This window comes from Microtus ochrogaster (genome assembly GCF_000317375.1).
Source record: "Microtus ochrogaster isolate Prairie Vole_2 chromosome 6 unlocalized genomic scaffold, MicOch1.0 chr6_random_2, whole genome shotgun sequence".
Lineage (NCBI taxonomy): Eukaryota > Metazoa > Chordata > Mammalia > Rodentia > Cricetidae > Microtus > Microtus ochrogaster.
In genome coordinates, this window is record NW_004949095.1 from 10235076 (window position 1) to 10249795 (window position 14720).

Here is a 14720-nt window from a genome sequence, read left to right on the forward strand (position 1 = left end):
GTAGACCAGGCTGGTCTCGAACTCACAGAGATCCGCCTGCCTCTGCCTCCCAAGTGCTGGGATTAAAGGCGTGCGCCACCACCGCCCGGCAGTAATTGGTATTTTAAAAAGCGCATCTCTCTTTAGAGTAATCAGAAGCAAAACAGATCTTCCAAAATTCCTTTTTATGTATACCCACGTAAGATATTGGTAGCAGGCTCGTTATCAGGAAAATGTAGTCAAGAAAAAAAAGAAAGAGAAAATAAATGTAGTTAATATTCTAGTCCCTACAAAATGAACTGCAAATGGTGATGAAAGAACAGTGATGTTTCAATCATTCAAAGGAGTTGGGAACATCTTAAGGACCAAACACAAAAAGTGGGTGTGGTGCCACATGCCGGTAGTGGCAGCACTCAAGAGGCCAAGGCAGGAACAGTAAGAGTTCAAGGCCAGCCTGAGCTGCAAAGCAAGACCTAGGGTTCTTCCTTGGGAACATCACAAACAAACAGCAAAAATGAAGGGTGAGTCAAGAGGATGGAGAGCTTGAGGCCACTCAGGGTAACACAGGAAAACTCATATGTGAGGCACACATAGACAGCAAAACCAGGAAAGCCTCTTCTCTACCTCTACAGGACACTCCTACTAGACAGGTGCGTGGCTTGGGCAACACGAATCAAACATTAACATCTACATGATAACCTCTGTTCTTTGAGTCTAGCTTTCCCCTGCTTGCTACAGAAAGCTAACCCGATTTTTTTCAGGCAAATGCCCAGAGGTAGAGGAGCTGAAATGTTGATAGAAAAGGATGGGGGTAGAGGAGCTGAGGAATTAGGCTCATGTCCATGGGCTACCGGGCAATCCTGAATATGCTAATTTTCATATTAGTGGGAGGTAGGATATTTTACATTGACTTATCTGCCTTCATTAAACATCTTTTCATTACATACATGTAATTCACACACATACCTGACAACTCAGCAACATATTGCAATTCACAGCAACAGTAAGTTTATCCCAATAGCTACTTTCAGGTTGTATTTTGTATTGATTCCTAACCCTTTTCAGGTAGCAATATGTATATTTTCTTTTCTGAGGGTTTTAAGCATATATATCATTTTAATACCTACATCTGCTGGCTCTAAAAAAGCAGCTGCACTACTAGATGTGTTATAACATCTTTATAAACAGAAAGTGCAAGAAACGTTTTTTTAAGCCCAAATACAAAGTTAACTAAAGCTCTCATAGCCTACTATGCCACGAATTTAACTTCTAGTACAACACAACAAATGAAATGTTTCTATGCTACCAAGATCTAGGTGGCTGAGTAAATATATTTATAACATACATTTATGAAAAGACATTAAGAAAATAGCTAAACTTCCCATAAAAGTTATTTGCATGAACCATCTTCAGTATATCATTCTGTGTTTAATACACATGCATATTCAACTCAATTCTTTAGTGATATTTTTATTGAGCCATTTTTTTTCCAAAAAGAAAATAGGCTCATTAAAACAACAATAAAACTCATTACTGGATTTAAAGTTAATTTTGTAAAAACACTAGAAACTCCATATAAATCCTAGGTATGTCATCATCTGACAGCATGTCAGAGGTGACTTTCAGCACACTTTTAGTGACCACTTTAGTAATTTGGCTTCCAGAGAAAACACATTTAAGCTTTCTTCCCTGCATAGCATTTTTGTTTCTGAGTGGTTTTTAACCACTACAGTTGGGTTTCTATGACTTTGTGAACAGACCATTCTCTCAGACTGCTGTGACCATGACGCTGAAACCAAAGACTGTCAACAGCAGGATTCCCTTTTCTCATCCTGCTCTCTTTTCCTGTGCAACCATCCAATGACTGCAAACTTGAGACCACAGAGGTTCCCAAGAAGCTTCCAATGAGCCAGAAAACAACGCCTGAGTCACAGCATAGGTTAGCACAGTAAAGCTCATTTCCTGGGACTGCAATCTCAAAGTGTCTCTGTCAAGAAGGGCAGTTTGTTGGGCAGTAGCAGTGTACGCCTTTAATCCCAGCACTAGGGAGGCAGACAGTCAGGTCTCTGTGAGTTTAAGGTCAGCTTGGTCTACACAGAGAAGCCCTGTCTCGAGAAAAAAAAAAGGGTGGGAGGAGATAAATTATATAATGGTGGAAATGAGAATCAAGAAAAAACAGTTTTAAATTAAGTTCTAGTCTTTCTTTTCTTTTGGAAGCTCTGTCCTTTTTATTCACTAAAAACTTCCCCCAATGTTTACATGATAAAATCTACTTAATCTCCATTCTACCTTTGGATATCTAACTACAATACAAGTCCCTGGCTCCTTAGAACCCTTCCATTTCCCTAGGCCTCTCTTAGCAACAGACACCATTATATTCCATGGCAACTTGGAATCTCCTCTCTTGGAAGGGTACTGACTTGGGATAACTAGAGCACAGCTCATTCTCTACCATCTTCTCCTCAATCCAGAACTAGTGTAAGTTTTTCAGTCTGATTATTTTAAGTCACCAGGGGCTTAAATAAAAGCATTATAAATCTGACAACTCCAGCCTCAAAAAAACTACAATGAGAGAGAGGCTGGTAACAGCTGCTAAGAGACTAAAGACACACAAAACTGGCAATTGATTTTCCTGTAAGAAAAGCAGTAAGAATGGGATCAACCAATTCATCTTTAAGCACAAAATTATAGGAGAAGTGGTAAAGATAGAGATGAGATAAAGAGAGTAAAAATGTTTACTATCATAAGCTACAGGTGTAGCTCGGTGGTTAAAGTGTACGTTTGACTGATGTGTAAGACCTCAGTACAAGAACCTTTTATGATCTCAACAATATGATATGTAGCCACACAAGAGAAATTCCTGAAAACGATTTAGTAGCCACATCATGGGAATTTTCCACTTAAACTTAAAATATAGCTGTCTCAAAACAAACAAAACCCCTAACATTTCAAGCAGCAAGCTTTTTACTTCCTTGGGAGTATTTTTGGCTCAGCCTGTCTAACTATCATGGTTTCACCGCAACTTTAGCAAAAGCTCACAGCCTGGGACACAGTATAGAGTGGAAAAGGAAGGACTGCTTTAAAATATGTAGAATCGCTGGGCGGTGGTGGCGCAGGCCTTTAATCCCAGCACTTGGGAGGCAGAGGCGGGCGGATCTCTGTGAGTTCGAGACCAGCCTGGTCTACAAGAGCTAGTTCCAGGACAGGCTCCAAAACCACAGAGAAACCCTGTCTCGAAAAACCAAAAAAAAAATTTATTAAAATAAAATATGTAGAATCTGAGGTAAGGCCAAATAAAATGAGCCTCGAATATTTGTCTCATTCTCCTTCTATATCTTTTACTATGTCACAACAGATCTAATAAATGGCTTCAAGGGCACTAGTAACTGACCCTCAAAGGTTTAAAAAAGAAAATTCAAAATCTAATATTTCCTGTACACAATTCAACATGGCCTTGAATCTCTTCATATTTTTCATAAGTGTTAGGGTATTTCCTCTCTTCTAAGATCTGGGCTCAACACTCAACACTGACTAAAATATGACAGTGATCCCATGATGATTGTAGGTCTGGCTTTTAAGAATATCAGATCTTTTGCCCAGCTTTTAGCAGTCTATTAAGAGCTGCCATTATTAAGAAGCCCAACTATGTGCCAGGCAGTGGTGATGCACGCCTTAAATCCCAATACTTGGGAGGCTGAGACAGTAGATCTCTGAGTTAGAGCCCAGCCTAGTCTACAGAGCTAGTTTCTAGGACAGCCAGAACTAGAGAAACCCTATTTTGAAAGACCCCAAACTCCTTGAAACTCAATGGAAAGGCTAAAGCCAGCTTTTCAGGTTTCCCTACATTAGGCATGCATGACATAATCTTGGACCTTCCAGACCAGTTCAACCACTTCTTCTTTAACCTCTAACTTTTTACAAAGTCAAGATTTATAAAATGGTTGTTAAGCCACTTTAAACTTTAGGGTACTTTGTTATGCAGCAATAGATAGCCAGAAAAAAAGATTCATTTTAAAATAGTAACTCACCCAACTTACTCACAATTAGACATTCCGTTGGGCAACTCTTTTGAGTAAGTGGGCAAGATTCCTACTCAAGTCTTCATAGAGACCAACTACAAGACTCTTTGAAGAAATCTGCTAATAACTTACTCTTGGGTTATACTAAATTTTACTTATGTCTATGGTTGTTTTGCCTGCATTTATGTCTTTGTACAATGTGCATGTCTGTACCTGAAGAGGTCAGAAGAGAGCTCTGAATCCTCTGGGATTATAATAACAAGCTGTGAGCTGTAATGTAGGAAAGCAAATCTAGGTTCTCATGAAGAATAGTCAGTGCTTTAACCACTGAGCTTTAACCATCTCTCCAGCCTCTGCCCTTGAATGCAAGTTCACTAAAAGTAGGAATGTTACTGGATACTGTACAGAAAGTAAATGTGACATACTGGAGGTAGTCAGGACTTTGGAATTGGATTGGTAAATACGAACTGTAAAGTTATATACCCTTAGGCTCATCAGCTTTCTCATCTATAAAATGTGCCATAATTACACTCACTGAAGGCACTAGAGGCTATCCAGAGAAATCTGGTGTTAGACTGCCTATGAAGAGACGAAGTGTGTCCTTCTCTCTGAGATGAAGGTAACAATAATCCCAACAGACTGACGCGAGGATTAGATAAATTAAGAAACCGTGTCTGGCACATAAACACCCAAAAAAGTTGGCTGTTTTTCTTGTACTCTTATCACCTCGGGAATATTTGATGTAACTGCAGTCATGCTAGTAGAGCACACAGTATAGGTAAATACTTCTTTAGAACTCTCTCTATAGTAAAAAGTGCAAGCTCTCTGAAAAATCATGTCTCAGACTCCCAACAAGTAGGTTTGAGACTCTCAAGAATGGGAAGCCATGCTGGGCATGGTGGAGCACACCTTAATACTAATACTCAGGATGCAGAGGCAGCAGATTTCTATAAATTCAAGGATAGCCTGGCATATGTAGTAAGTTTTAGGACATCCAGAGCTACCCAGAGAGACCCTGTCTCTCAAAAAACAAAACAAAACAAAACAAAACAAAAAAACAGAAAATAAAACAAACAAACAACCCCCCCCCCAATCCCAAAAGAATGGGAAGCCACAACTAACTAAAGCTGGTTTTGTTTTACAAATTCCAATCATTTACAAATTCCATTGTCAGGTACCAAAAGTATTTAACATTTCTTTTTTTGTTTTGTTTTTCGAGACAGGGTTTCTCTGTAGCTTTGGTGCCCATCCCGGAACTAGCTATTGTAGACCAGGCTGGCCTCGAACTCCCAGAGAGCCGCCTGCCTCTGCCTCCCCAGTGCTGTGATTAAAGGCATGCGCCACCACCGCTTGGCCTATTATGGACATAGTTTCCTATATATTACCTACCAGTGAAGATAAGTAGTTGCATATGTTTCTATGAGATACTTTAACTTCTGGCATTATGGAATAATTCATATCCTAAAATTCATGGTATTAAATTATGGTGTTGGTCACATGGGACACTCAAGATAGATTACCTTATGCACTTAAGGTTCCTCCACAGGAACTACTGAGCAAACACAGATAACAAGCATTAGAAAAGCACCCTGTCACACACAGTATGCTCTGCCTTCCTAAGTTAGCTTTGCTGTTTAAAGCTTGTACTAGTTGAGCTACTGGAGATCTTGTAACTGTGTTAAGAAGTGTTTCTGATATAGAAGGGGAAGGATGTGAGATTAGAAATTATTTATAAAAAAACATTTTTATATCCTCTACAAAGATAATGTAGAATTCAGGTAACTGTGTGTCTTTCTAGTATTGCTGTGTATCATCTGAGAAAAGACGGTCTAACACAACCGAAATGGATGATCTGTACAGACACCTCTAAAGGTTTTAGGTCACTGTCCTTAGCAATAATTCTTTGTAATGTAACAAGCTCAGGTATTCTAACATACGCACACTTTTCAACTCTGGCCTGTCCTGAGGAAGAAAGCCTACTTACTATCTTAAGTAAAACACCAGTCTGGGAAAAAGCACCATTTAAAAATCCTGCTCCGAAGACCAGGAAAAACACTAGAAAGCAGAGAAGCAAAAACACTGAGAATTAATCACAATGCTTGGCAAACTCCAATGCTTTCAATCAATCCCTAAATGACATCTATTAGCAAAACCTCAAACAGTGCACAGCTGAAATGATTCAGTTATGTGCAGCCAAGTTCTCTCTCAAGTAACAGGTCCCAGATCAGCCAGAAAACCCATTATGACTGAGTGTAATGTGCTCTGAGACAGACTTAACTTAGATGAATATTCTGAAACTTTACAATGAAGATTATCAATTTTTCAGAGGCGATATCACATAAAACACAGAAATATCTTATTAGAAGGCAACTTTAAGAACAAAGCAGTGGTCAGTGGGGTAACAAATGCCTTTAGTCCCAGCACTTGAGAGGCAGAGGCAGAGAGATCTTTTGTGAGTTCCAGGCCAGTATGACCTACATAGGGAGTTCTAGACTAGACAGAGTTACACAGTGAGACCCTGTCAGAAAACAAATAAATAAAAAACAAAAGTAAAAAAACAGCAACAAAAAATAGCAAAACCAAACCAAACCAAACCAAAAGAACCAAAGACATGTCTTATGTGGAGACCAGTGACTCATCCTATCTTTATCTACACTAGGACTCATAACAAATCAAACTCACTGTACTGCATTAGCATAGTCTAGTAAACCACCCAAATGAAACTCTGAAGCCCACGTATTTTCAAATGGGGAAGAATCATATTCTCCTCTTACAAGGGTTTCTATGAAGACATTTAGCATTTCACATTTCTCCACACCTTGTATAACACTAAGAATGAATCTTCCCTAAGTAAATATGTAATAGTCCAACATGTATTTTAACAAATTAGACAATAGTAGTTATATAAGAATGGGCCTAAGAAAAATTTGAAATCTTGACATTTTACTATCTATGCTTTAACACATACAAAAGAAAAAGATTAGAGTTTTTTTTTTTTTTTTTTTTTTTGTCTAAATGAGGACAGAGTGAATTTACCTAGGAAGATTAAAATAAAGGGAAAAATACAGGTATCTAATCTAGAAAAACAGTACATCTGATAAGAATCAAAACATCTTTTGTTATGTTTTTTTTGAGACAGTCTCACATAGCCTTGGCTACCCTCAAACTTTCTGTAGCCAAGGATAAATCTGAACTCCTGAGCCTTATCTTCACCTTCCTTCCTAAGTGCTAGGATACAGGCAAGAGTCACCACAACCAGTAATAACTTTCCATAATAGAAATTACTCTTTAATCCTAGGAGGTTAAGTTCATTTATGCCATTATTATGCAAATCACTTTAAGCAAGATCAGAAATGGCAAAATTTACAAAAGCATTAACTTTTTGAATAGGGTACCCATTTAACTCCACACTGTTATAAGTGGGATTTTTTTTCTTATAAGAGATGTTTTGTTATAAACAGCTACTATGCTAAACTTAATCTACTTATACATTTTGGGCAAGGGCAAATCATAATCCAGCTTCTTTTTGGCTTATAACCCATTCTACTTTTCCTTTCTGGAATGGGAATCAAGCAGAAGAAAAACCAAGAGGGTTTATGGGGATCTAGGAAAAGATGACACACTCTTCTCAAGTATCCAATGCAGATGTGATTATGAATTCAAGGCCTCAATTACACTATGCTAAAGGTGAAATAGTAGGAGTAATAATTTAGAGTCAACCTTCCAAAAGTAAGCTGAAGATGGCAAACCTTTGACACCTTCCACAGTATTTTCAGGCTTTGTTAGCCAAGTACTCAACTTTATCATCATAGTACAAAGAAACCATAAACAATAGCTAAACAAATAAGTGTTAGGGTATACTTTCCTTCATATTTGATTTTAGGGCCATGGTTTGCTGAACCCTGATTTAACCTATAAACCCTAGGGATCTGCTTTGCTGAGGGCTACTCTCAAAGTCAGTGATTTACCTGGCAACAGCTTGTTGTTTCTTTCCTAACTCAGCTATGAAAATATTTTAGTATTTTAAGTTCTTTTCCATTGTGGCCTCATGTAAAAAGCTCCATTTCCAAAGATTGCTCAGTAATGATTCACTGAATATTCCTTGAATAAATAAGTGTACAAATAAGGAAAAGAACATACTTGGAAGAGAAAAGTAAATTATGCCTGCTTACCTATAGGATGTCAACTCTTTCTTATTAAGAGGTTTTCTACTACATTAAGCAGTCTTTCCTTGCCAGGCAATGATAGCAAATGCCTTTAGTCCTAGCAAAGGCAGGAGATCTTTGAGTATGAGGCTAACCTGGTTTACAGAGCAAGTTCCAAGACAGCAAGAACGACATAGAGAAATCCTGTCTTGAAAACCAAAAGAACAAGAAGAAAAAAGGCCTTCCTTTTCCATTTTCCACTGCTTCTATTTCTTTAAATTAGACCTCCTTGTTAAACAAGAAATAATTGCGCCAGTTAAAAGAAACAACTAGTATGCATTAAGAGTAAGGCTGTGCAAAGCTATTTGTGGACAAAGGACTACTCAGTTATACAAATGAAGTTCTAGACATCACCCATCCACCAGACAGTCCCACCTAAAGCTGAATTCCCACTATGAAGAGGCAGGGACAGTCTCCATTTACTCTCATACCATCTTTGTTTCACTGATGTCAAGGGATCTGGAAACAGAAAAAAAAGGCAAACATACAAGAAAACTTTTCTTAACTGCTTTCTTTCTTTTTTGTCTTTTACAAACTAATTCAGTTTTATGTAGTCCAATTAGATTTAGTTCTTTAGTAAAACAAAATGGAATGGGGAACACGTGTGGTGGCACATGCCTGTAATCTCAGTACTTAGGACGTTGAGACAGAAGGATTCCTATGAGTTCAAGGCCCTGCTGAGCTATATAGTGAGGACCATGACAGCAAAGACCCTGTCTCAAATACTAAAAACAAAACAAGATCCCCCCAAACTATGAAGTTGCTTGGAATTTATATAAAATAAAATTCAACTCAGTTTAGAGGTAATTATGGTTCTGTGTAAAAAGGGAAGAATTCATTAGGAAGAGCCTTTCTGAGTAAATACAGTGTTACTGCCATGTGAACGCCACAGTTTATATCAGTATCAGAATTTAGAGAGAATACAAAGTCTATTTAGAGTAAAAATAGATACACATGTAACCAACTCTCTGCTTTGGATGACAATACTAGATAGCTTCTCTGCTAAGTACCCCTCAATGATAATAGTTCTGATATTGCAATTCCATGGCATTAAGTTATTTACTGATTTAGCTCTCACTGCTAATGCAGTTCCCCTCACAGGTGACATGTGCAAGTCAAGATTTGGTAGTAAGTTTCAGCATCAGCTAAAGCCCATTTAGTACCCTTAATGAGCATACTCCTTGTGCATACTAATATTCATTAATATATAGAGCATTCTACTTATGACCCGACAGTGATGTTAGCAAAGAAGCAGTGCAATCTCACAGTGAATCTGGATAAGAATCCTGGATATTTGAATTAGGTACCACTTCTAAATAAAACAGATGATTATCTTTGAAAACTTTAATTTGTTTCAAAGGTAGCCTGGCTACAAGTCTCATGAATTTCATGGCTCTGGCTAGGCCAATTAGAGGAGAGACTAGCAAAGAAGACTGTGCTGATGTGGTCTCAGGACCAGAAGCACTCTTCACAGTATCAATATAATGAGAACCTATTAGAGAAGAATGAAAACAGAAGGGAACCTGCCAAACATGCCTGACATCTCAACAGTCTCTACCCATTCAAGATGTTAGTGGCTGAACTTGATGGAGTTTCTCTGTACAAAATTACTGCACCTGAACCTTTATAATTTGGTAATAGTTAAAAGCTCTATTTTCTCATATATAGCCTAAAAAGTTAACAATGCAAAAAACAACTTTTTAGCATACAGCTTAACTTTTCAAAAGTAGGGTAGATGTAAAATATTTTTGGCCAGTTAAAAAAAAATCATCTAAAGCAGCATTTTCTGTACTTCCCAGGTACCTGCCTGTTCAGTAATGACAACGTCTGTCCACTGAAAGCCTTGAATATAAGCTAGAATATAAGCTAAAATGTTTCCCGAGAACTTCAACTCTATGTTTTTATGCCACAGAGCACAGCAATCCCTAAGGTAACTCTACGAGACAGTTTTCACTCTATCATGCTGTTGCCCAACTAAGTAGCAAGAAGCTTGCCTATGATGATCAACAATAAGACACAACTCCTCCATGCTGTTTTTAAGAGCAGGCTCTTCTATTGGAGCACCATAATACTCCTTTTAAGATGAATTTCTTTTCTTTTTCCACAAGAGAAAACCTTTCTCTAGTGATACAGTATATACAATTATCAGATTGCTTAAAGCTACCCTTTGCATTCCAGTTTCCCACCAAAAATGCATTTTCTCCACTTTTCCATACCCAAGGTGCTCACAAGGAGCACAAGCTTCACATTGTCATAAATGGCTCACTAGTGCAGGCAGGACCAACCCCTCTCCCAAATCTCTTAGAATCATACATATCCCTGTACCAAAACAATTACTTAAACCATTACACCTTTAAATATACTTTAAAAACCACTCAGGAGAAACTAGAGACTTCTACTTGCACTGTAGACTTCTGGCACCTCTTTGCCTGTACTGTCTAACATTCCTACTTGTCTCTCTGCATGCAAGACAGGGCATATAAAGCTCTATGTGTTTGGTAAATTCTTTCAGAGCTGGGTTAAGAATCTCAGAAAAACTCAAAATCACTAAAATAGTCCCTTGAAGTTTTAAAAATCTTAGGAATGATTATGTAACCACACCTGCTAAAAATTGATCCCTTGATCATTTATTGCAACATGATTGTGCAAGATATTGTCTTGTAAGTGAAGTGCCCTGTAGTGTATTATTTAAAAAAAAAAAAAAAAACTCTTAAGAGTTTCCAGCAATTTGCTAATTGGTTTATGAATTATATATAGACTTGCAAAACCAAGACATAGGTTTAAGTGAGGTTCTTCATCGGACTGGAAATATAAAGTACAAAACACATAGAAGGGAATGAAACTGTGGTTGCAATAAGAACAACAGTGTCGAATCTCTCTTCAACTACAATATTGCGGAAAAAAATGTTTAAAAAATTCATATAAAAGTTATCAAATGTGGAGATCTATGGATTTAAAAATACAATCCAGGCTCATTTGACTGAAAAGTGACGTTTCTGATGTACAATATTGCTGTTATAGGAAACTAGGAGCTGAAGAGGATGGAATTTTGGTAGTCAGCCTAACAGGATAACTCATAACTAGAAACATTTTTGAAACACCCAAGGAGGCATGCAAGTGTTATGGTTTACAAACAGCAATCAGAAAGTTGCAGTTCAGCTCTGCGATGTATAGTAGTTGCAAACATAAGAACACTTTCTTCCCTGCTCCTCCTCATCATGCTCCCAGATGCGTAAGTGCCCACTGAAAACGCTTGGCTTCTCACTTTACCTACCTAACGTGCTTCAGGTGATGATGCTTGCTAGTAGGTAGCCAAAACAAGACAAAGTATTAGATGCCTCCCCAGGGCAAAGACAGTCTAACCTTTTAGAACCACAAGAACCACCAATATTCACTTTTTTTTTTCTTAAAATATGGAAATGCATGCTCTGGCAGGGAAGAGGAAGGAAAGATTCCTTTTTCTCACCGGCGGTGTGACTACCTTTCCCACTTCTGATAGGCTGCTTCCGTTGGCCAAAGCTCCTGTTGTTGTTGGTTTTTTTTTTTTTTTTGATTGTTTTTTAGATCTAGTATTCCACCCATCAAGATGATATGAACCTAAGTACAGTGTTCAATCATGACTGGTAGATAAATGACCATTCACTGATCAGTTTTGTTAAAAACATTTTTTTCTTATAAAGTTAACAAACCAAGGCTGTTGATCCCTGAATTAGAAGCTGATTTGCTTGATTATTTTCCAAAGTGTGAGTGAGGTGGGAAAGAGGAGAAGAGCCTTTCGTGCTTTCTGTATGATCCTCTAATTTGGCAACACCATGGGAACATCTTCTAGTCAAGCGATGTGGCATTTTGTGAATCTAAGTACCAGCCCATGATTTTGATATAGGCTGCTTACCGCCCAGAGGGGAAGAGGGTCTGTCCCTTCCCCCTCAATGTTTCAATCTGGCCCCGTAGTAGACACTGAGCCCTGGGCAGATTCCCCAGGAGCAACCATTTCTTCTTGAGAAGGTGACCCTTCCTCAGCTTGCCGGGATGTTACAGTCGTTTCAGGAGAAATACTATGAGGCCCTTCCAGGGGTATACAGCCAGGGTGGTTTTTTCGAAAGTGTTGATTCAAGATGGCCTGGAAGGGGAAACTTTTGCCACAAACATGACAGTGAAAGGGCTTGTTGCCTGTGTGCTTGCGGATGTGATATTCCAGCTGATCTTTCCGGGTATACTTTTTTCCACACATGCGGCAGACAAAGGGTGTTATTCCCATATGCAGGCGCATGTGGCGGTCCAGACTTCCCTTTTGGTTGAAAGATTTGGCACAGTAGATGCAGGTGAGGCGGGGATTATACCGGAACCACCGCTCAGATACCTCTTGTTCTCGGAGATACTCCACATAGCCGCTAACTCCCATCATTGCTGACTCTTCTACCTGTGACAGAAGAAAATAAGTGAATATTACATAACATTAAGCATATATGTTAAAAGCAACCCAATCTACCTATTCCTGTTACTAAGATATATACGTTTGTGTGTGTGTGTGGTGTAAGGACTAGAATGTAGGACCTTGTGCAAGCTAGGCAAATGTTTGTTACATTCCTAACCCATACACACTTATTTGTAATGGAGAGCCAAGAGGGAAACTCATTACCAAAAAAGTAAATATATTAACATAATAATTTAAGAAGAATTCTGAGAGTATTCTTTTATTACTGTAAAAAGAACAGAGGGGCTGGAGAGATGGCTCAGTAGTTGGGAGCACTGACTGCTCTTCCAGAGGGTTCAATTCCCAGCACCCAATAACACCCAAATAGCAGCTAACAGCTGCTGTAACTCCAAGATCTGAAAGACATACACCAATGCAGGCAAAACACCAATGCAAATAAAATGAAAATAAGTAAATTTTAAGGAAAAAAAACAAGCAACACAAAGTTCTGGCTGATGAATTGGATGCTTATTAAGCCTCTGCTACATTAGAATTAGAAATTCAAGACTATTTTTGGCTACATAGGGAGTTGAATATCAGCCTGAACTACATGAGACATGTCTCAAAAACTAAAACCAAAAGTCAAACTGAAAACTTCTTCTTTAATACTATTTTACAGTAATGGGAAAATATGAGCCCACAATACCATCCTTTGAGTCTATCCTTACAACTGTATTCTAGACAACCAACCACAGAGTATATAGAACTTTCTGTGATGGAAATGTTCTATAATTTGAACTACTCAATGAAGTAACCACATGGCTATTAGCATTTGTCATGTCTAATGCAACTGAAGAAAAATTTCAATTGCTTTTAACTAATTTAAACAAAAATTCAAATGTGCTTATGTCTACTATGAAACATACATGAAAGAATGGAGTATATAAAGGCAAATAGAATCAAATTTCCTTTATGACACTATCATTACTATGTTAACCAGCAGTTATCTACCTTTATAAAAAATATATGCAATAATGTAATACATCAGCACATCATTATCATGCTGTAAACTAAAAATCATTTCTTAACATTTTTTATTTTATGTATTGGTGTTTTGCCTGCATGTATGTCTATGCACCATGTGTGAATGATGCTCTGGAGACCAGAAGTGGGTGTCAGGTCCCCTAGAACTGGAGTCACAGTTGTTGAGTACCTTGCGGATGCTAGAAATTGAATCTGGGTCCTCTGGAAGAGCAGTCAGTGCTTTTAACCACTGAGTTATCTCTCTGGCCTCCTAAAAACTAAAAAGCTTTAAGTGATTTCAGGCTAAATTGGCTGAAGACATGGGGTTTTCCCATCTGAAAGCTGGAAGGATAAGAACATATTCTTTGTTTATTTGTTTTGTTTTTTGAGACAGGTTTCTCTACCTAGCTGTGGAGCCTGACCTGGAACTTGTTCTGTAGACCAGGCTGGCCTTGAACTCACAGAAATCCACCTTTTTCTGTCTCCCAAGGGCTGGGCTTAAAGATGTGCACCACCATCGCCTGGCCAAGAATAAATTCTTTTAAACAAGTAACTTATGAAATTTTAGATTGGGGTCTGGAAAGATGGCTTAGTTGTTAAGAGTGTACATAACTCCTGCAGAGGATCAGAGCTTGGTTCCTAGCACCCATGTCTGTGGCTTACAACTGTCTGTAGCTCCAGATCCAGGGGCATCTGAAGCTTCTGGCTTCTGTAGGCATCTGCACATAGCCCCCAACCACATAAATAAGCATAATTAAAAAAAAATAATAAAGCAGGGCATGGTGGTGCATGTCTTTAATCCCCAAACTTGAAAGGCAGAGACTGGTAGCACTCTTTGAATTTGAGGCCAACCAGGACTACATAGTCAACTCTGTCTAATAAGTAAATAAACCAATAAAAATAAATCTTAAAATATGTTTTAGAGTGATAAACACCTTTGGCTCAAAATTCTATGTTAAATTTCACTATTCAGAAATTACTAATTTGGGGGCTGGAGAGATGGCTCAACGGTTAAGAGCATTGCCTGCTCTTCCAAAGGTCCTGAGTTCAATTCCCAGCAACCACATGGTGGCTCACAAC

General features: G+C 38.3%; 1 protein-coding gene across 2 annotated transcripts in view; it reads right to left on the minus strand.

Moving 5' to 3' along the window:
• Positions 1–5313: 5313 nt before the first annotated feature.
• Zbtb37 (zinc finger and BTB domain containing 37) overlaps positions 5314–14720 on the minus strand; it is a 21519-nt gene continuing 12112 nt past the window's right edge. For both annotated transcript variants that reach the window (XM_005363949.3, XM_013352560.2), the window contains exon 4: positions 5314–12623. In XM_005363949.3, coding sequence (XP_005364006.1) covers positions 12138–12623 — 486 coding nt within the window. In that variant the 3' untranslated portion in view covers positions 5314–12137. The remainder of the gene's footprint in view (positions 12624–14720) is intronic.